At 42.4% G+C, this 20679-nt stretch overlaps 1 protein-coding gene across 3 annotated transcripts; it reads right to left on the bottom strand.

The window, feature by feature from the left end:
* Window positions 1–136: 136 nt before the first annotated feature.
* On the bottom strand, window positions 137–20309 carry chd1l (chromodomain helicase DNA binding protein 1-like). 3 transcript variants are annotated; one of them, XM_084012344.1, is made up of 27 exons: window positions 20177–20309; window positions 19399–19511; window positions 18971–19077; window positions 18023–18134; window positions 17917–17948; window positions 17403–17484; window positions 17156–17318; window positions 16208–16363; window positions 15271–15363; window positions 15086–15182; window positions 14357–14430; window positions 14111–14221; window positions 12703–12817; window positions 10144–10297; window positions 9852–10047; window positions 8576–8715; window positions 6348–6511; window positions 6061–6263; window positions 5675–5773; window positions 5524–5594; window positions 4121–4235; window positions 3151–3259; window positions 2844–3073; window positions 1242–1345; window positions 1064–1179; window positions 806–823; window positions 665–774 (listed from the first exon to the last, which is right to left on the bottom strand). In XM_084012344.1, the coding sequence occupies exons 1-27, from the start codon at window positions 20271–20273 to the stop codon at window positions 684–686; spliced, it is 3162 nt and encodes a 1053-aa protein (XP_083868470.1). In that variant the 5' UTR covers window positions 20274–20309; the 3' UTR covers window positions 665–683. The 3 variants fall into 3 exon arrangements, with proteins under 3 accessions (XP_083868472.1, XP_083868470.1, XP_083868471.1); XM_084012346.1 differs by lacking the exons at window positions 806–823; window positions 1064–1179 and having other exon boundaries at window positions 137–678; window positions 1260–1345; XM_084012345.1 differs by lacking the exons at window positions 665–774; window positions 806–823 and having other exon boundaries at window positions 1023–1179.
* Between the last annotated feature and the right edge of the window lie 370 nt (window positions 20310–20679).

Raw genomic sequence — 20679 nt, 5'->3', positions numbered from 1 at the left:
TTACTCAGCCCGAATGTCCATCTTCCATATTGATAAGACAGTATCCATAAATACTCATTAAAAAAATAAATATTATTTAAGTCTCCATTAAAACAAACGGACAACCTGAGAAACATAATCAACAATGTAACTATAATCAATGTTATCAAGTTGCTTTTATTTATTGATATTTTTAACATAATCCTGATAACATGTCATCTGTTACATGTAATTAATTAATTAAAGTATTTGTCCAAGTCAAAACTGATGCATTAAATTAAAATCAGCCTCCGTAATAACAAAAAAAACATATTAACACAGACGCTCCCAAGATTTAATACAGTTTGTCTGAAGCATCTTTAACTTATCATCTTTGGTGATTGTAATATTACGTTGAATTCTTTATTAAAGAACTAGAAAATCACTTCACCGCTGTCATGTTAGTCTTTATTCAATAAAAATGTTTATCTTTCTAATAAAGTATCATGAATCAACATATCCGTCATAAAGTGGTGACGCGGCGTCGGAGGGAGGTCTCTGTTGACGGTTAATTAAACGCTTTTAGCGCGTTGTGTGTTATCTGAGCGGATGCAGGAAGGCGGCCGTGTTGACTCTTCGTTGTTTAGAGAAGCAGGAGAGTAACCAGTCCTTCTGCACGGGCACCGCCTGAGAGTACCCATGGACCAGGTCCTGGAGCTCCTGGTTCACACAGGGAACAATGACAATAACATTAATAATACATATAACATTAATAATAAAGACTCTGGACGGGGGATCTCCATCAAGGACGCTGACCTGTGACACTGACCTGTGATTGGACACTGACCTGCAAGTGAACACTGACCTGTGACACTGACCTGTGAGTGGACACTGACCTGTGACACTGACCTGCGAGCAAACACTGACCTGTGAGTGGACACTGACCTGTGACACTGACCTGTGAGTGGACACTGACCTCTGAGTGGACACTGACCTGTGACACTGACCTGTGAGTGGACACTGACCTCTGAGTGGACACTGACCTGTGACATTGACCTGTGAGTGGACACTGACCTGCAAGTGAACACTGACCTGTGACACTTACCTGTGAGTGGACACTGACCTGTGACACTGACCTGCGAGCAAACACTGACCTGTGAGTGGACACTGACCTGTGACACTGACCTGTGAGTGGACACTGACCTCTGAGTGGACACTGACCTGTGACACTGACCTGTGAGTGGACACTGACCTCTGAGTGGACACTGACCTGTGACATTGACCTGTGAGTGGACACTGACCTGCGAGTGGACGTGGTGCTCCACCTCGGCGACTACGTGGGTGACCTCTGCACTCATGACGTCCTCCTCGTCTCCGTCATACGTGAGCTGCAGCTAAGGAGCGCCGACATTGTGATATCATACTGTGATCATAGACAATAAAGAGGTCTGACGTGAACTGCACCGAACGCCAGAGAGGGAAACGTCTGCTAGCTGAACATAGAACTGAGCAAGTCCAGCTGGTAGCGTTCAGAGAGGTGCTGCGTCTGGTTTCTATGATACGGAATAGATGCTCTGACACAAGGAGCAGAATAGAGACTAGGAGCAGAATAGAGACTAAGCAGAATAGAGACTCGGACCAGAATAGAGACTAGGAGCAGAATAGAGACTAGGAGCAGAATAGAGACTAGGAGCAGAATAGAGTCTGCTGGTACTAACATTGTTAAAAAAAATTAAAAAAATTTTTAAAACTGGCCTTAGGGGGAAAAAACCGCTTGGACCGAAGAAGTCTACTGGTGACTTGTTTACTGCTTTTTTTTTTTTAAAGTGCCTGCAGGTGATCAGGTGCTCACAGATGTAGAGGTGAAGCCCCGCCCTTTCCTGTGTCCTCCATGAGACCTTATTTCATAACAGATGTGTACAGTAGTCACCAGAGAAAGAATAATGTTTGATCCTTTTGAAACTGTACTGTGATTAGGTCGCAGTAGCAGCTTTATTGTTATCATAGCGATGGTCAGACAATCAGACATAAAGTCATATGCCAGATTTGAGCGGCATCAAAACATTTAAGACGTGTAATATGATGTGCAAACACAGCCACAGTCTGCGCCATGGAAACAAAATACACCGTTTAAAAGGCACACCGGTTATATTACTGCCTGATAACGAGCTCCCCAGTGTGTGTGTGTGTGTGTGTGTGTGCGTGTGTTTGTTTGTTTTACATCTCATGTGGGGACTGATAACACACTCACAATGTGGGGACTTGCCTTTTTTTTAAGAGACGAAATGGGGACTGGTCTGGCTAAGTCCATAAAATATAAATTTGTTGTAGGTTTATCATCATTTAGTTTAGTATGAAACCACTCAGTGAACTACATCTCTGGTCTCACACAACGTACATCACCAACACGGCCTTTAGCTCGTCCTGCTAACTAGCTAACTTTACAAGGTACATCACCAACATGGCCTTTAGCTCGTCCTGCTAACTAGCTAACTTTACAAGGTACATCACCAACATGGCCTTTAGCTCGTCCTGCTAACTAGCTAACTTTACAAGGTACGTAACCAACACGGCAGTTAGCTCGTCTTGCTAGCTAACTAGCTAACTTAGCTCGGTACATCACTAACACGGCCGTAAGCTCGTCTTGCTAACTTAGCTATGTTCCATCAGTAATGTAACTTTATCTTAGCGGATGTGTTTTTATAAAGCGACTCTTTTTATCCAGAGACGTTGTTGAGTAACTCATGGCAGAGGATCAAAGAGTAATAACGCTGGCTACCATACATATTTTGGTCCTGTGGTGGTCCGCAGGAAAGGGGCGGGGCTTAGCCTCTCTGTTGGCTTCCCCTGCTGTAAACGGTGAAGTAATCTTAAAGGATATGTGATGAGGTAGCGGCTCAGCCTCTTCTTCTCTGGCGCAGGCAGGTTGTAGAAAAACACATGGACTCCACTCATGAAGTTCGGGAGCCCTGAGGGGCCTCCAAGAGGAGCCGACGAGGGCCCCCCGAGAGGAGCCGAGGGGCCGGGGGCTTCGTCATCCGTCCTGTTGGCGTGAGGCGGCGGCGTGAGCGTCGAGGTGGATGTCTGAGCCGGAGACGCCCTACTGTGGTAATATCTGTCAGTCATGTTGAGGGAAACGACAAGATTCTAAGAAACATCCCGTTGTGAGATCCGATCTGTTGAGAAGGATACATGAAGGTGGGGACGCCCCTGGAGGCCAGATGCTTCCTGATGAGCCTCTCGGTGCCGTACCAGTTGAAGCCTCTGGTGGAGTGGCCGATCCGGGGAAGATGAACACTTGCTGTGGGGGGTGGGGGGGGGGGGGCAGGGGCAGAGAAATTGATCCGGTGAGGGTCAGACTCACTGTTTGCTGATGTAATGATTATTTGTGTTGAGCAACAAAACAGTGCAAACTGGTGCTAAAAAAACAGGTAACCATAACAACCACTCTACAAAATGGGTAGGGTGGGGAAATTGGTGAAATAACCCCTGTGAAGAAAAAAAAAAATTCCTGCACCTTTTCCAAAGTCAAATTCAAGCACTTTTCAAGCATTTCAAGGTGCAATTCCATGCTTTTCCAGCACCTTCCAGCTGTGGTAAACTCCATATTTGTATCCAATACAATCCTCAGTATTCAGTCTACTTATTATTGCACTTGTTCATCACATTAAAAGAGATGTTATTGTCCTATTAACAACCAGCATGATGTTTGGAGACAGGTTTTTACAGAAGGACCACAAATGAAAAGAAAACTTTTATATGTAAAATTCCCTGATATTCACTGGCCCGTGGGAACCTTGCATGAAACACTGTCAGGTGACCGTACTGGTTCTTGCAAAATAACCGGAGGGGAATCAAATTCTGCGTTGTTCTCCAGTCATTGTGCGCTCGCATTATTGACAATCAACGAGGTTCCATCATGAGGAAGCCAGGACAACAACTCCACTACACACAGTGGCGCCACCAAGATAACACAGTCCTGCATATCTAGTCAGTCAAGTCTGACGAAAAAGGCAGCGCTTCCATCGAGCCGCCCCTTCATGTCCTCACACTTAATTACAGCAGAGTTATTGGCAGGATGCTAATTTTAGACTGGATTTCTTGATTTTTTTTTTTTTTATTTACCTTTGACAGACTTCATGAAACAGACATTTTTTGTTACCTTTACTTCTTCTGGCTGCAGCGTAGATCTTCCTCAGACCTCCGTCCAGAGCGCTTAGCAGGATGCCTGACAGGCTGTTGGATTCCTCCCTCTGCTGCGCCACGATCAAGGCCAGCTGAGGCGGCAGGAAGGAAACCGCCCGGGGCATTAATTGTTTACCTGTCACCACACCTAACCCTAAATCCAGACCGAGTGTCACAAGCTGTTCATCGCTGCACCAGTGAACACTTACTGGATCTGGATCCATGTGGATTCTGGATGTGAAGCTGCTAACAAAGTGAGCTTCTATAAGTCAAGATTCAACTTTACAGCTAAGTGTTAAAGTCATCTTAGTTGTAACTAGCATTGGTAGCGACCTGTCAATCAGCAGGTAGCCCCGCCCCCTAAAGCATCCCCTGCTTTCTGGTCTGTTTGACTCTACATGGACTATAATGCTGGATTGAAGACTTGAAACTAGAGATTGAGACCATAAACTCATGTTTACAATGTTTACTGAGATAATAAATCAAGAGAGAAGTAGGACCATTTAACCAGAGAGGAGTCACCCCCTGGTGGCCAGCAGAGAGAATGCAGCTTTGAGGCCATTACAGAATTAAGTCTTGCATTCTATTATAAACAGACTTTAAATCTAGAGTCCTGGTTTCTAAATTGTATTTTTTACTATTTTCCACCAGGTTGAGTCATTTTCTCGTGTTTGTCCTAAGAGCAAATATATGTTATTCTCCTGGATTCAACTACGGGCAACGCTGCGGTTTTACGGCTGCTGTGTTTAATGATATTCATCAAAATCAATGTTGATGAGAATCATTGACATATCACATCACGCTTGATATCGTCTATCAAGCAAAAAAAAATAACATTTAGCATACAGATTTTTTTATATTTTTGCACTTTATTCCATTGAAACAGCAACACAGTGTCATTATGTAATTAAAGGGCACTTAAAGGGTTACAATTATGAAAATTAATGGATATTTGATATTTCTCATGAGAACTGAAGTTGGTTAAAATATTTCGGTGGATATTTTAGTCCTCTAATGTAATAACAGGAGTATTTTTTTGTTTTTTTTAATCTGACGCTGCACCAAAAATTTAAATGCATCAAAATCAATGTTTTTGGTAATCTTTTTTGTAAACACTCTAATATTTAGTATACAAAAATAATGAAATACATTAAAGTACCACATTAAAAACGTAATTTAACATTTTCTTCATTAAAAACAGCATAAAAAGTGGTATTATGTAAACAAAATGGCATTTAAAGCGTTGATGAATATTTTTTAGTCAAGATCGGGACTGAGGTCTGTTAATAGATTTTAAAGTGGAAGATGAAAACTAATATAAATATTATTATTATTTGAGGACATCAGAGCGACGTTTATAAAGTGTAGAACAGAACCAACCTGATCCCGGCCGTCGAGTCTCGACTGTTTGTCGTCAACGGAGAAGAGCAGCACATTTCCAATGTCCAGATCTGAAAGAAATCACACTTAAAAATTTCACGTCACCCGACACGTAGCAGACTCAGACGGTGTGTTTTGTAACTATGGTTACCATTCATCTTGCCGGCCAACTCGTAGTTCTTGCGTGGCTCATCAGATCTCAGCTCCAGAGCCGTGAAGAGGCCTCCACGGCCCCACCGGCCCGAGTCATCTGCAAAAACCCACCAGGACACGTAACCATGACGAGCATCATCATCGTCATCATCATAAATCATAAAGGTGTCATGCATTATAAACATTTATAATGCCTTATAAATGCATTATAATGTGTTATAAATAATACATCATAAACATGACCTTCATAGAATGCGTTACCTAACATTTTTTTTTAAATACAAAGGAAAAAGCCAAAATATTCATTGACTTGTGCTTAAATTCTGACTGTCTTTTTAAATACGTGTCGGGAACATAAAAGCATATAAAAGTGTAGTTTCGTACCGACACAGTGGACGATGATGGCGTCCCCTTGAGCGGCGTGAGGATGAGTCACGTCCCCCAGAACGTAGTTAATGGCCGTGCTGTCGGAGTCCGTGGAGCACATGCTGCCCCCGTCGTCCTCCTCATCTTCATCCTCCTCTTCCTCACTGTCCACCGACGGCAGACACCTGGATCTGTAGCCGCTCGACTCCCACCACGCAATCCTGCACGGAAACCAAAACGGTTTGTTTTAAAAGCTCAATCAGGGAAGTCGCCACAGAGAGCTGAAACAAACTGATTGGACGAACTTCTTCTTGTGTTTCTGCTCCTGCTTCTTCCTGTTGGCCTCCTCCTGAAGTTTGGCTCTCTTGGCGGCGGCGTCCTCCCGTCTCTGGCGCCTCAGCTTCAGCTCATCCTCAGTCAGAGGCTTCCTCTTCCTCGTGGGCATCGCCAAGGCGACCGTCAGGGAAGCCTGTTAAATATGGAGAAAGGAAACCCTTTCAGCTGAGCATTCACAGAAATTCTTCTCAGCTTTCTATCTTCTTCGGATCACATGAAACTTCTTCTTCTGTGCTCTTGAAACCCCCCTGGTGGCGGGTCGCCCACACGACACGTCACCAAAACGTCACATTGTGCTCCGGCTTCCCGGCTCTCCCCTGTTCACACTGAGGTGGTCTCTCCTGGTCTCTCCTCTGAGACGACCTTCATCGCTGCTCAGAGGAGGAACCAGTCTGTGTTATATCATATATGTCAGCACATAGAACATACATTTCAAGCACTTGCAAGCACTTTATTCTAAATCCAAGCACTTTTCAAACCTTGAAAACACCACACTAGAATTCAAGTGTTTTCAAGGATTTCCAGCACCCATACCAACCCTGTCTCACAAGGAAAAGGCAGCGTAGAAGGGACTTTACATCAAAGTCACAAATTGACAAGAACACTTTTTTAAATAGTGTAAAAAAGACGCGACCGAAAACACACAACGACCCTCTTTAATCCCAGAAATTATATGATTTATCTCTTGATATTTCCCACTTTCTCTGTCATATTTTCTTTCTTTTTTACCTAAATTGACTCAGTTTCTATCAGGCTAAAAAAAATGAACCACTTTCTGATGATGACTTCCGTGTTATATTATGTGTGATTATAACAGATGAAGCCCAGCTGACAGTTGTTTTTCAGTGAAGCTGAGCTAAAAAAAACTGTTTCTGTCACTTTAAATAACATATGAAACTCTCAAACTGGGACATTCCAGCGAAACGTAATCTGTTGATGTTTGCTGAAAACAAACAATGTAGCTTGAGCAGCATTTAAATGAAAAATGAAATATCTCTGGCAGCTCCTTTCATGTGTTGCTTTGATTTCACCCTTTTTTTTTCAGTAAAAAGTCCTTTTGTGAAGACGTAGTTCTGCGTTTGTGATGAGTCGGCGTGTACAAAGGGAAACAAACCGCCGGCGTGGACGTGACCTCCTCCAGTGGTTTCTACGTCAACCATCGTGCCCTAAATAAAGGCTGTTTACCAGATGGAGTGCTACAGCAAAACTGACAGATAATCATCTACACACGGAGGTCTGTCTTATTCATTCCACGCCGGGCAAAAACATTATAAGTTCAAATAAATCAATATCAGGGTAAGTAAACAGGGAACTGAAGCCGTTATCTCGGCTCTCTTCAAAGCCACCAGACTCCATTCACAAAAACAGGGATTTTACCGCTCAGAACACAGGAGCTGCCAATTCACCATTCAAACATTTTCACAGACAAACTGATCGAGGCAACGGTAAGGAAGGGGTGAAGAAAAATATTAGTTACATCCGTGGACGCTTTTCTAAGTCCCGCCTCTTGAACGCAGACTGGCCAATCATGGTCAAACACCTGGAGCACATTTTACAGTTTCTACCTAGAAATAAAGCTGCAGAGTAGCTAATGTTACAGCAAACACTTCGATGCTACATTATCTCCTAGAGGTGCCCTGAATGAAAACACAGTCTGCTTTTTAGTGATTGTAACAGTGAATAAAGTAAGGATCCCGACAGAGATAGAACTTATTGTTAAAGAGAAACTTAATATGGTTGTTGTTATGGTGTTTAAGACACAGGTAAAATCACTGTATTTTCCAATGGAGTCTGGTGTATTTGGCTGCTGTTTCTGATTAGACAACTTATAAGAACTTGTTTTAACAAAAAGGGAGTTGCTGGTTATTTATAAAAATATTAAATCATGTACTTTGAATTTACATTGTTGAACAAAATAGATAAAACACTGAACATTAAATCATTCTATATTTTGGGGAGAGAGAGTGCTCTATTGTCATCAACTGATGTCTATTTGAAAAATCTAAATCTAAAATGACTGTTTATGTCAATGGAGTCTGGTGGCTTTGAAGAGAGAGTAGATAACGGCTTCAGTTCGAGGAAAAGAGGTGAAAATATTCTGAATAAACCTCCACACTGAAATGAGGGATATCACTTTCAGCGAACCCAACCCCGAAAAACACGTTCCTGTCATGAAGTGAAGGAAGCAGGAACTCACTCCGGCTTTGTGTCTCAGAGCTCGTCCTGCGGATCTCTGGACCTCGGCCAGCTGCTCCTCCAGCAGACGCTCGAAGCTCTTCTGGTCCTCGGGGCTGGGGTCTTTGCTGTAGTCCTTCCCTTCAAAGTAGTACATGTGGTCTGGAAATGAGGGAGAGCGTTAGAGTTTTCAACAAACGGTTAACCACCGAGTCACTGGTTACATGTCGGTCTTTAGATCCATTTACATCTGGAGCTGATCCCAGTTCAGCGACTAAGACAAGACCGTCACATGTTTTCCTGGTTCAGAGGATCCACCATGGATCCACCATGGATCCAGGATGAATCGACCATGGATCCACCATGGATCCAGGATGGATCCTTCTGGGCCCAACGTATCCCAAGATTCAGTGGCTCTTGATCAACATCAGAATACACTCTCTTAGCCTGAAATATGTCATGATGATTATATGCTACCTCTTCTGTTGCCCATTTACTTGTCAACTGCAGCTGGTTGCTAGGCAACGGGAGTTGCAAAGAGTGGGGGCGGGAACAGCTGGTGACGCAAACAGGAAATCCTCTGTAGACCAGACCTCTTTGTTTCAGAGACTGCTGGGATTTGTTCTTTGCGGCCGATGCCACCTGCGGCGAGCTCAGTGGCACCGAACGCCAAACTGGACTTGCTCACGAAAATCCTACGCAGCGCCGGGAACACATCGGCATCACAAGGATTTATAGAGTATATATACTACAATATGTAAACATACAGGAATTTTCACCCCAGATTTTGTCCATTTTTCAATAAACTTGATTCACTTTGAAGCTAAATTAAGAGTCCAGATCTCTAAACTATTTAATTCTTTAGTAATAAATGCCTTCATAACCTCTCTGGTTGTATAGATATGAAAACACCCACAAAGCAGGTTAACGAGGCTCTGTGTTTCTAGACTGGCTCATGGTCAGATCCAGGAGACCCCTTCAACCCGGGTCCAAGACCACCTGATATAGCCGGTCTACAGGGTAAAGACCTGCTGGGGAGAGGCTCCTCCCACTGGGGAGAGGCTCCTCCCACTGGGGAGTAGAGGTCATGACACCGTGGCTGCAGCTCATTAATCATACTGGATGAGCGGTCACGTCTGCAGGCTGAGAACCAAAAGCAAAAGCGAGACGTTCTCACGGCAGAAAAACCCGACACAGCGGTTTGAGGAGTCACACGTGTCGACCTCTAACCAGGTTAAACGCTCGGAATGTTCTCCAAACACGAACAAAGAGATTTTAAAAGATGATGGAACACGTACTCTGCCCGTCAGTCTGATGCACCGCCTCCTCCTCCGCCTCCTCCTCCTCCTCATCTTCCTCTCGTCGGAGCGAGGCCTCGTCCTCCCACCGGCCACCACACGACGGCCCGAGGATCTTCTCCAGTTTCACATCCTGTACAGAGCTCTCCTCCGACGACAGAAGCTTATCCACACCGAACTTCAAGATCTCGCTCAGCTGCAGGAGACAGGAAACCACGCGTGGTGAAGAGAGAGAGATTTTTAGCCATAAACGTGGACCCCCGGCGCCCTGCAGGACTCAAAGACTTCCCACCTGCAGTCCTGCGGCGGCGGACTGCGCCCGGTCCAGCAGGGAGAAACGTCCCGCCTCGATGACGGTGTCGGTGAGCTGCAGCTTGGAAACGGCCCGAGAGTACATGATCTCCTCCACGGTGTCTCTGGCCAGCAGGCGGATCACTTTCACGGGTCTGCAACGAGGCAGTCCAGCACAGATTCATGGGGGTCCTCCAGAAATATTAGTACACTTTTACAGCTTGTAGACAGTGATGACGTGCGTTACCGTGGAAACACACATCGCCAGTACGAGTGCAACAAATTATATATATATGCACATGTATTAAGTGGAGGAACCCAACATGGAACATCACTAGATGATCGTACGTCTAGGAAAACAAAAGGGGGTCCTGTTTATTTATTTTGCATATTATTCTGTAGGGGTCGACTGATATTGAGCATTTTTTTATGGTTATCGGCCATTTTTTATTTTAAAATGCACTATTCTGGCTCTGATGCAGCTGCAGTCACAACTCTCTGATCTTTATTTTATGTATTTTAACCGTATAAAAACTTTAAGCCCTAAAAAACTTTTTTGTTTTGTTTGTTTGCTCATCAGGTCAAATATTGGTTTCCAGTATCCATTATGGGCTCCTAGATCAGGGGTTCCCACAGTGGGGGGTTGCGAGATGCCGAGAGGGGGGGTCGTGAGATGATTTTCATGACTTTGACTGAGATGTTCTTCTGGTAACATGGAAATTAAAGTAGTCAAAATTCAGTTTGCACATGACAGCAACAATGTTCACTCAGAAGTTATATGGAGATTACTTTGACTGATATTCTGTTTTTTATCGGATAGTAAACGGTTTATGTAAAATCATATCATGGTTGGGGGCCCTTTTAAAAAAAAATATGTCCAAAAATACACATTAACAAGAATACAAACTATAATAAGCAAATATAAATCTTCCTGTTTGTTTAATATTATTTTGAGAAATTGTGATGTAGAAATGTCAAAATAGAATTAAAATATGAATCTGTCAACAATTATTATATTAACGGCTTAGCATTGTTTACATACATCATTACAAAGTACTGTTATAGATGGCACTATAGGCTGCTCTACATATTATTATTGACCCGGTTTTATAAGGAACACAGCTTTATATGATATGTAATAGGGGGTCCCTCCACCGGGTCTAAGCCTTGGGGGGGTCCTTGGCCTAAAAAATGTTGAAGACCTCCAGACTGATAAGAGACAAGAGGACAAACTGTCCCTTTAACTGGGGGGAATGTGTGAGAGACTTATTTTTTATCTCCGATGCAGCGGAAGCAGCCAGAGTTTCAGTTTCAAAGCTCCCATAATGCAGCTGAACAGCATCTCTCGTTGACCTCCTCCTAAACGCTCTTATCTTCAGCAACATGAAGCAGCTTCTCTGACAAATATCTGGTCTCTAGTGTTCGACGGGGAACTCCGCCGCTTCTCCACATCAAAGATATTTACGGCGTCTGGCGAACGCTCCTGCACACGTGAAAACAAGCCGAGGCTCTTTCTGTGACTCCTGCCTGAACCGTGTTAAAGGTCAGCGATGATGTCACTTGAGTCAGCGGCAGCTGAAAACGAAAGACCTCTGGAGCCTGCTGCCCATCGCTGGTTGCCGTTAGAGCATGCATGGCGGACCGGAATCTTTTTCCAGGTTCTGTTGCATTGTGGGTAATGTAGACAGGAGGGGTTTTTTGACGTGGGAGAAGAATGTGTTGGATAAAAAAACGTAGACTTTTTTACTACTTTTCGGCCAGCCGTTCAGACGAGTTAGTAGATTTAAACACTTGAGTTCAACAGGATCCAAATCGGATCGGAGCAAAAAAGTGTTCCAATTTAGGAGGGAAGGAGGGAGGATGGAAGGAAGGAATGGAGGAAGGAAGGAAGGAAGGAAGAGAGAAAGGAAGGAAGGAAGGAAGGAAGGAAGGAAGGAAGGAAGGAAGGGAGAAAGGAAGGAAAATTACTGCAGTCTGTAAGTTAGATATATAAGATATAGTGGAGTCATGTCTCCCTGAGCAGAGAGAGAAGTCACTCTCCCTCTGTGTGTGTTGTTATATGCAATAATGCAAGTGAGACTATCTGTATTCTTCTGAAAGGTGAAAAACAACATATTTATTCTATAAAAACAGTAAACCTGCATAATATTTTATGCTGAATACAAAAATGTAATTAAACATTGCTCAGTTGTTTTGAACATTTTCAGTAGACTACATGCTGGCCGGGGAGAGTGTGTCTTAAACGTATTAAAACATTAATCATAAGTAAGAATCACGATTAATCCGATTAAATGCATTTATATCGATTATTGGTGAAGCCAAAACGATTCATTCTATTTATTTATTGTAGCAGATCGATTTAGTAGAATCTATAGGATGAATCGTTACACCTCTATATATTATTATATTATATGAGAGGGCGACGCTACATCCCTGCACCTCAACACCTTGTGACATCATCGGGGTTATTTCCTTCTCCAGAGGACAACACACAGCGGGCTAGTAAATCATCATCAACACTGCAAAGCGGCTTGCTTGGAATAACATTTCGTGACATCACCTGCTCTGACCAATCCGATGGCAGCGTGCGGCGGCCTGCAGGTCGTTCTGAGGGTTGAAGTCGGTGTCCATGAAGATGACTGTGTCGGCGGCGGTGAGGTTCAGGCCCACTCCGCCTGCAGAGAGAGACCGCTCTTATTTACATGCTTGTATTTACTGATTTATGGCCTCGAGTGTTGTGACAGGAAATGAGGTTTGCATGTAAAACGCTGGCGTGTTCATCCTGCCGCAGCTCTTATCTGCGCATCATCAGCCTCCTTCCTTCCTGTCGCAGCTGCATTCAAACACCTTGAACCGTGAAAAAATGTTATTTATTAACTAATTTAATTTTTATTTATTTATTTTGTGTTCTACACTGGCTTGTGTAAATAAACAAGAAGGATCTTTTTCTGACTACTTATTCATATAATTATAGTTTATCTCCTTTTCTACTTTATTAATTTCTTACAATACTTCACCTTGTTTTACTGAACATGCAGACTTTTTCTCACAGACCCAGACGGGAACATATAGCAGTGATTATTGGACAAAGGCTGGTTTGTTTTACACCTATTTTTTTTATTATTATTATTCTTGTCTTTCATTTATATTTATGTATGTGTTTATGGATGTATGTATATGTTTGTATGTGTATATGTTGGTGTGTATGTGGTATATATGTGTGTGTATATGTAAATATATATATATATATATATTTGTAGTTTATTTTAAGAAAATTATGTATGTCGTGCTGTATAATGTACTCCAATTTCGATTTCAATAAAAATGTGAAATAATAAAAAAGAAAAGTTGCTCTGATGCATTTAGCTGACAAAAAAATGCTTGCATGGAATGCAATGCAAGGAATTAAATCTAAACATTATCTTCAGAGTTAAATATTTTAACCAACATTAGTTCTGATCATAACTACTAATATATAAAAATCTTACCTCCTTAAATGTTTGTTAATGCAACTGTTGTTCTTCATGTAAACATGTAATTGTTTTCCGTATACTAAATACTGAAGGGGACATTTTTTTTGTGCTCAGTGCTCTATAATACAGCAGCAGTGCCCCTGGTGGAAACCAGGATGTATTGATGCTAATATAGTTAATAAAGGATGATATAATAAATATCTGGTGGAAAATAGTAAAAAGAACAATTTTGAAGTTCTTGATTGAAAGTGGGAATGTAACATTTCTGTCTGTTGTATTTTAGCTATAGAGTTTATTACAGTCTTATAAGAGCAAGAGACAACGACACGATTTGAAAAATTCAAATAAAAATAAATCAATGACATATTAACACTAGCAACATTTTTCACTTTTTAAAATTGTAAGTTTCAGATTACTTTCAACCCAAACCTGCAATAAATCAATAATGTTAATACATTTTGTTGTTAATCATTTCAAAACTTCCTGTTCAGGTACCTGCTTTAGTGCTGAGCAGAAACACAAAGATGTCTTTGCTGCTGAAGTTCTTCACCGCTAGATTCCTCTCCTCTCCGCGGACGGACCCATCCAGACGCTCGTAGCTGTAGCCTGGACAGAAAAAACGTTTCCATTGGGAGGTTAAAGGTGGTGTAGATGAAGGAATACTTAAGTTAATGTAGTTAAAACGGTGTTTTCAATTAGCTAATTGGATATTTGTAGAGATCTAGTTCAAGTCCTGATCACCTCGGTACTCCATGTAGTCCTGAAGGATGTCCAGCATCCGGGTCATCTGGGAGAACAGCAGGACCCGGTGGCCTCTTCACCCGCAGACATGCAACGAGACGCAGAGTGAGATACGATCAACACGGCAGGTCATTTCCCCCGTAGACCGGATCATCAGGTGGTCTTGGAGAGACCTGGGTTGAAGGGGAGTTTTCCAGCAGCCCTCCTAAGTACTCGCTTTACAAGGGACTCCAGAGTGGGAGGAGCCTGAACCCACCTGCCGCATCTCGTTAGATCTAGACTAACTATCTAGACTTAATATGCATCAAACTGATGCAATTAACCTAAAACTGCACAAAAATTTGAGTGAAATGTACGTATTTTTCATAAGGAAAAAATAAATGTGGTCCAGTCTGGTGCAGCCCGACCTCCCAGTGATCACTACGTTGTGTCCGGATTTAGCTGATGAGGTGTACTGAGCCTGACGTCCCACTAGGTGGCGCCCTACACCGATGCAAGGCAAAATAAGGCAATCAAAAGCACCTTTCAACAACAAGGTAATTCAAAGTGCTTTATATAATACAATAAAAGCACTGGAAAAAACATTTAAATATGCAAATAAAATAAAGTAAATAGAATAAAATAAAATAAAAACAAGAATATCGAAGGAATACAAATCACAGCAGTTAAAGGGCAGCGTTGAACAGAAAAGTCTTCAGTGTTGATTTAGAAGTGCGTGGATGGACTCACCCTTTGTGCAGGTACGTCAGCATGCTGTCCAGCAGACACAGCTTCCCGCTGGCTTCCACCAGATGCTCGCCCATCTCGAACGGCTCCGGTTCCACTCCTGTAAGACGCCGACAGAGATTATGATGATGAGACGCTTCACACAAGGTGCGTCTTTACTTCCAGCGTCGCTGCTGAATGAAACTCACCGTCAAACAGGTACGGGTGGTGGACGCACTTCCTCAGGGTCATCAGGATGTTCAGCAGCTGGTTCTTGTTGCCTTGTTCGTTTCCAAAAGCGTCTGAAAAAACAGAGAGATTTCAAAGTATATATTTCTCGCTTTTTTTCCGTAATGAACGAGTCGCTAAATTTGTTGCCAGTTGCTTTTAGAAGTAAAGTCACTTTGTAGGTCTGAACCCCTAAATGTCGAGATGGGACGATATGATAATATCTTGACACGGTTATTGCGGCCAAAATAATAAGTCATTATATTATCCTGATAATCATGAAAAATGCTTAAAATTCTTCAAATGACACGGAAACATTCTGATGTCACTATTTTGTGCAATGTGCATCACAGACACACATTTTTTTGTGTGAAAAACAAAGTGTTCAATAAGATGATAATAAATCATGAGGTCCCCCTGCATAAAAATAAATAAATAAATAATAATAATAATAAATAAATTTAAAAAAAGAAGCGGAAGAAAATGGATGGATGGATGGAAATTAAAAAAAAACATTTTAAATATATTTCTGTATCCTGTATTTTTTACAGGATTTTTTTTTTTTCCACGTAAACCCAACAACTTTTTTTAAGTCACTTGTGACGATATTTACGATTATCCTGATAATGGAAATTGGCGATCAACTTATTGTAAATGTTTTATTTAGCCAATATATAAAAATTAAATATATAAATATAAATTTTCAAAAGTCTAAATTGTAAGTTGGTTTATTACCCTTCAATAGGTAGAAAGTCACAAAATAAAGTGGAATACATTTTTTCCCCTCAGTTCCTATAAGGGGTAAAGGTGCAAACGAGAGGCTACATTCCCTTTTTTAATATACATAAATAAATATCGACAGCAGTACCGGCCTCAGAAATCCAGTATGGGTCAGCCTGTACACCACGCACTCCTTACCCAGATCCTTCATCAGAATGGCTTTGTAGTATTTCTTCTGCAGCGCCGACATGCCATGGTACATCACCAGCTCCGTCTTCTTCGGCAGGTCCACCGCCACCTCCGACTTGACTCTGCGAAGCAGGAAGGGCTCCAGGACGCTCTGCAGCTCGGCAGCTGGAGGCAGAAGCACAGAAGGAAGGCCACTGTTGGTTTCATCAAACAGGATTCTTTTTTTTTTATCTCATTGGCTAATCAGACATCCCAAATGATCCAAATAATACTTTTCAACACCTCATTTCTCAAAACAATGAAAGTGGATATTTGTGATTTTGTGGGGAACAAAGCAATGTTTTCGCTGTGGATGTAACAGTTAATCAGTCTAAGTGGAAGCTATATTTAGTGTCTCTTCCAAGCCACAAAACTCCTTTAACAAAAACAGTGGTTTTCAAAAACAGTCTACTGTTGCCTCTGTTGTTTGTTTGTTTGATAATTGTGTGTTACAGCCTGGCTCAGCGGCTCGGCCAGAGTAACCCGGCTCCTAGACCAGCACTACTATGGGAATTGACACAAAGTGGTGGTAAATCAAAGGGTTGGTTGGTTAGGGTGTTGTAAGAGAGCAAAAGACGAGAAACTGAAAGCCACCAGACTCCTTTCACCAAAACAGTAATTTTCCCTCTCAGGAGTTGCTGTTCTACTGCTGCCTCCGTCAGTTAGTTGGTTTGTTATTGTGACTTTGGTGAATCTGAATTAACCCTTTAAAACAACAAGTCACAAGTCAGACAATAAACATTCTGTGTTCTGATTGTTAAAATGTCTGTTTTTATCAATGGAGTCTGGTGGCTTGCAAAGATGTACTGATTGTTTCCGGAGTCTAAAATACATCGTCAGCAGTTCTCCATCTACTGTAGTACTGTCCCTTTAATGGGAGGATGTTTGGGTATGTGATGACAGTAACGTCCTTCCTACCAAGAGCAGGTTGACTTTCTACATCAGAGAAAGAGCTGACAAAGGCGTCCGAGTCGGCGGCAGCGAAGGCGCCGGGCTGAACGAAGCTCAGCAGAGAGTAGAGCTCCTGCAGGTTGTTCTGGATCGGGGTTCCCGTCAGCAGGACCCTGAAACCAGCCGAGAACTACATGAAGAATGAAACACGTCGGAGTTAGCGGTGGAAAAAGGATGGAGAGACAAACAGTTGGCAGCCGAACCAGATCAGTACCTGGGTCAAGGTCTTGTGCAGCAATGAGCTCTGATTCTTCAGCCTGTGAGCTTCGTCCACCACCAGCACCTTCCACCTCCATCTGAGGGGATGGGTGACATCATCACTACTATTAATATTTATTATGATACTGTATCTGAGCGACCAGAGAAAATTCAGTTAAAACTGATCCTCATTGTTCAATGTGAAGTTTACAGGAAGCTGCACCAGACTCCATTTCAAAAATAGCCTTTTTAACAATAGATTGTCATCAACCAGCTTTAAAAGTGATGTATTTTCTTTTTAAATCAGAGCTGTGTCGTGGATTTAAGTGATGCTGATGTGAAGAATTAATGTGGATTGAGAAAAGAGACTAATGATAAATATCTGAAAAATCAACTGATGAATATTTAAAGAAACTGTAAAGTGTTCAATTAGAGAACACAGTTTGCCAGGTTGTAGAACAAGTATTTCTTTGTGTGAAATCTCCACTCAAACGTTCTGCTGATATCTTTGTAAAACAGAACAAACTCACCGTCTCAAGAATGAAGCATCTTTGAGACAAAGCTGTAAAAAGAAAACAAACAGGTCAGTTTGAACCACAGAGGAATGATTGAGTTTCCCGTGAAAAGACCATGGACCTCGTAAGTAGTGAGCAGAACGTGGACGTCCTGCGTCTCCATCTCCCTCTGCAGCTCGGCTCGTCTCTCTTTGTCTCCTCTGTAACACGACACCGTCAGAGATGGAGCGAAGCTGCAAACACAAACCACAGTTAATGACTTTCAGAGAAAACGTAACCACATCAGGGCTGAGCTTCAAAAGTCATTTTTCATGCAGAAATATCAGAAAATGCTGTTTTCAGTCCCTCAAATATGGATATCTTCTTTTTATCTGTGTTATATCATATGTCATCACACAGAACGTACATTTTAAGTACTTTATTCTAAATCCAAGCACTTTTCAAACCTTGAAAACACTACACTAAACTTCCATGTTTGTTTCTTCCATGCATGTGAGGTTGTAGACTCATGTAAGGGTGTAGACTGATGTGTGGGTGTAGACTCATGTGTGGGTGTAGAATGATGTGTGGATGTAGACTTGTGTGTGGGTGTAGACTGATGTGTGGGTGTAGACTCATGTGTGGGTGTAGACTTGTGTGTGGGTGTAGACTGATGTGTGGGTGTAGACTCGTGTGATGGTGTAGACTCGTGTGTGGGTGTAGACTCGTGTGTGGGCGTAGACTCGTGTGTGGGCGTAGACTCGTGTGTGGGCGTAGACTCGTGTGTGGGTGTAGACCCATGTGTGGGTGTAGACTCATGTGTGGGTGTAGACTCGTGTGTGGGTGTAGACTGATGTGTGGGTGTAGACTCATGTGTGGGTGTAGACTCGTGTGTGGGTGTAGACTCGTGTGTGGGTGTAGACTGATGTGTGGGTGTAGACTCATGTGTGGGTGTAGACTCGTGTGTGGGTGTAGACTCGTGTGTGGGTGTAGACTCGTGTGTGGGTGTAGACTGATGTGTGGGTGTACTCTCATGTGTGGGTGTAGACTCGTGTGTGGGTGTAGACTCATGTGTGGGTGTTGATGGTACCTTTCCAGCTCCGTCCTCCAGTTCTCCATGACGGACAGCGGACTCAGCACCAAGAATGGACCTTTCTGCCCGAGAGCTCCCGACGCGTAGACCAGCAGAGAGATGGTCTGCAGGGAAACATTAATATTACAGTAACGTTACACTATTGTCCAAAACCTAAAGATGTTGCATTTTAATGTCACGATTATCCTGCCAAAATTATAATTATCCAAAAATAATCATCAAAATATGCTTCAACCACTTAAAGTGATGCTAAAAACATTCTGGAATTACTTTATATTTAGTGAAGAAACAATTATTTTTATTGCATCAGATAAGACAAATCTTTTTTTTTCTTTTACAGTTTATTGACTTTCTGGTCTATTTTATTTCCATTTTAACTTATAAGTACCGGTATGTATGTTTTGTTGTTATTGTGTTATTCATACCTGGCAGGTCTTTCCCAGACCCATCTCATCCCCCAAGATGCATCCCTGTTGGTTCTTCAGACACTGGACCAACCACTGCACGCCATCCAGCTGGTAGGGTCTCAGCTGGATCCCTGTCAGGGGGGGGCAACAAGACCAGATCCACAATATCAACTAGAGCAGATCCACAAGATCAACTGGACCAACCACTGAACACAGTCCAGCTGGTAGGGTCTCAGCTGGATCCCTGTCAGGGGGGGGAAACAAGACCAGATCCACAGTATCAACTAGAGCAGATCCACAAGATCAACTGGACCAACCACTGAACACAGTCCAGCTGGTAGGGTCTCAGCTGGATCCCTGTCAGGGGGGGGAAACAAGACCAGATCCACATTAACAACTAGAGCAGATCCACAAGATCAACTGGACCAACCACTGAACACAGTCCAGCTGGTAGGGTCTCAGCTGGATCCCTGTCAGGGGGGGAACAAGACCAGATCCACAGTATCAACTAGAGCAGATCCAGCATCTTAAAGAATCACTGGACTAACCACTGCACACAGTCAGCTGGAACCCTGTGAGGGGGGTATAACTAGACCAGATCTACAAGACCAACTAGACCAGATCCAGCATCTCAAAGGATCAGAGACCACCGAAGTAATCTCAGAGAACTCAAAACAAACTTTTAGCTAGCGTAAACAAACTGTTAACTAGCTTAAACGTCACCGCTAGCTAGCTCACGTTAACCGGCTACGCGAACGCGTCGCTTTACGTCAGAGAGGTTAACGACGTCACTAACCTCTTAAACCGAACGTCCGCAGGTCGCTCTGACGAACCGGAGTCTTCTTATTCTTCTCCGGGACGCTGTTTCTGATCCTTAACAAGATGTCACTCATGTTTCCAAACAGACGCTCAACTTACTTTCGCTCAGACAGTCGCTTCCTGGTTGGGTCACGTGACCCCCTGAGCGCGCCTTTTTAAAACATTTGTTGTTGTTTTTTTAATGACGCACGTTGAAGACAAATATATATATGTATATATATATATATATATATATGTATATATATATATATGTATATAATATAAATATTATATAATATAAACTATATTCTTTATAATATATATTAAAAATATATGCACATATACATAAAAACATGCTGATTTATGCATATATATTTATATAATGTATATGTATTTATACATATACATTTTTAATTCTCTTCAACATCAACAAAGGAGTGGAGAAAGTGTTTGTTTTATGCAGATGTATGTTTATTATCATTGCAACAATCCAAATCAATG

The sequence above is a fragment of the Eutrigla gurnardus genome (assembly GCF_963514095.1).
Source record: "Eutrigla gurnardus genome assembly, chromosome: 6".
NCBI lineage: Eukaryota > Metazoa > Chordata > Actinopteri > Perciformes > Triglidae > Eutrigla > Eutrigla gurnardus.
This window is presented reverse-complemented; position numbering and strand designations above follow the sequence as displayed.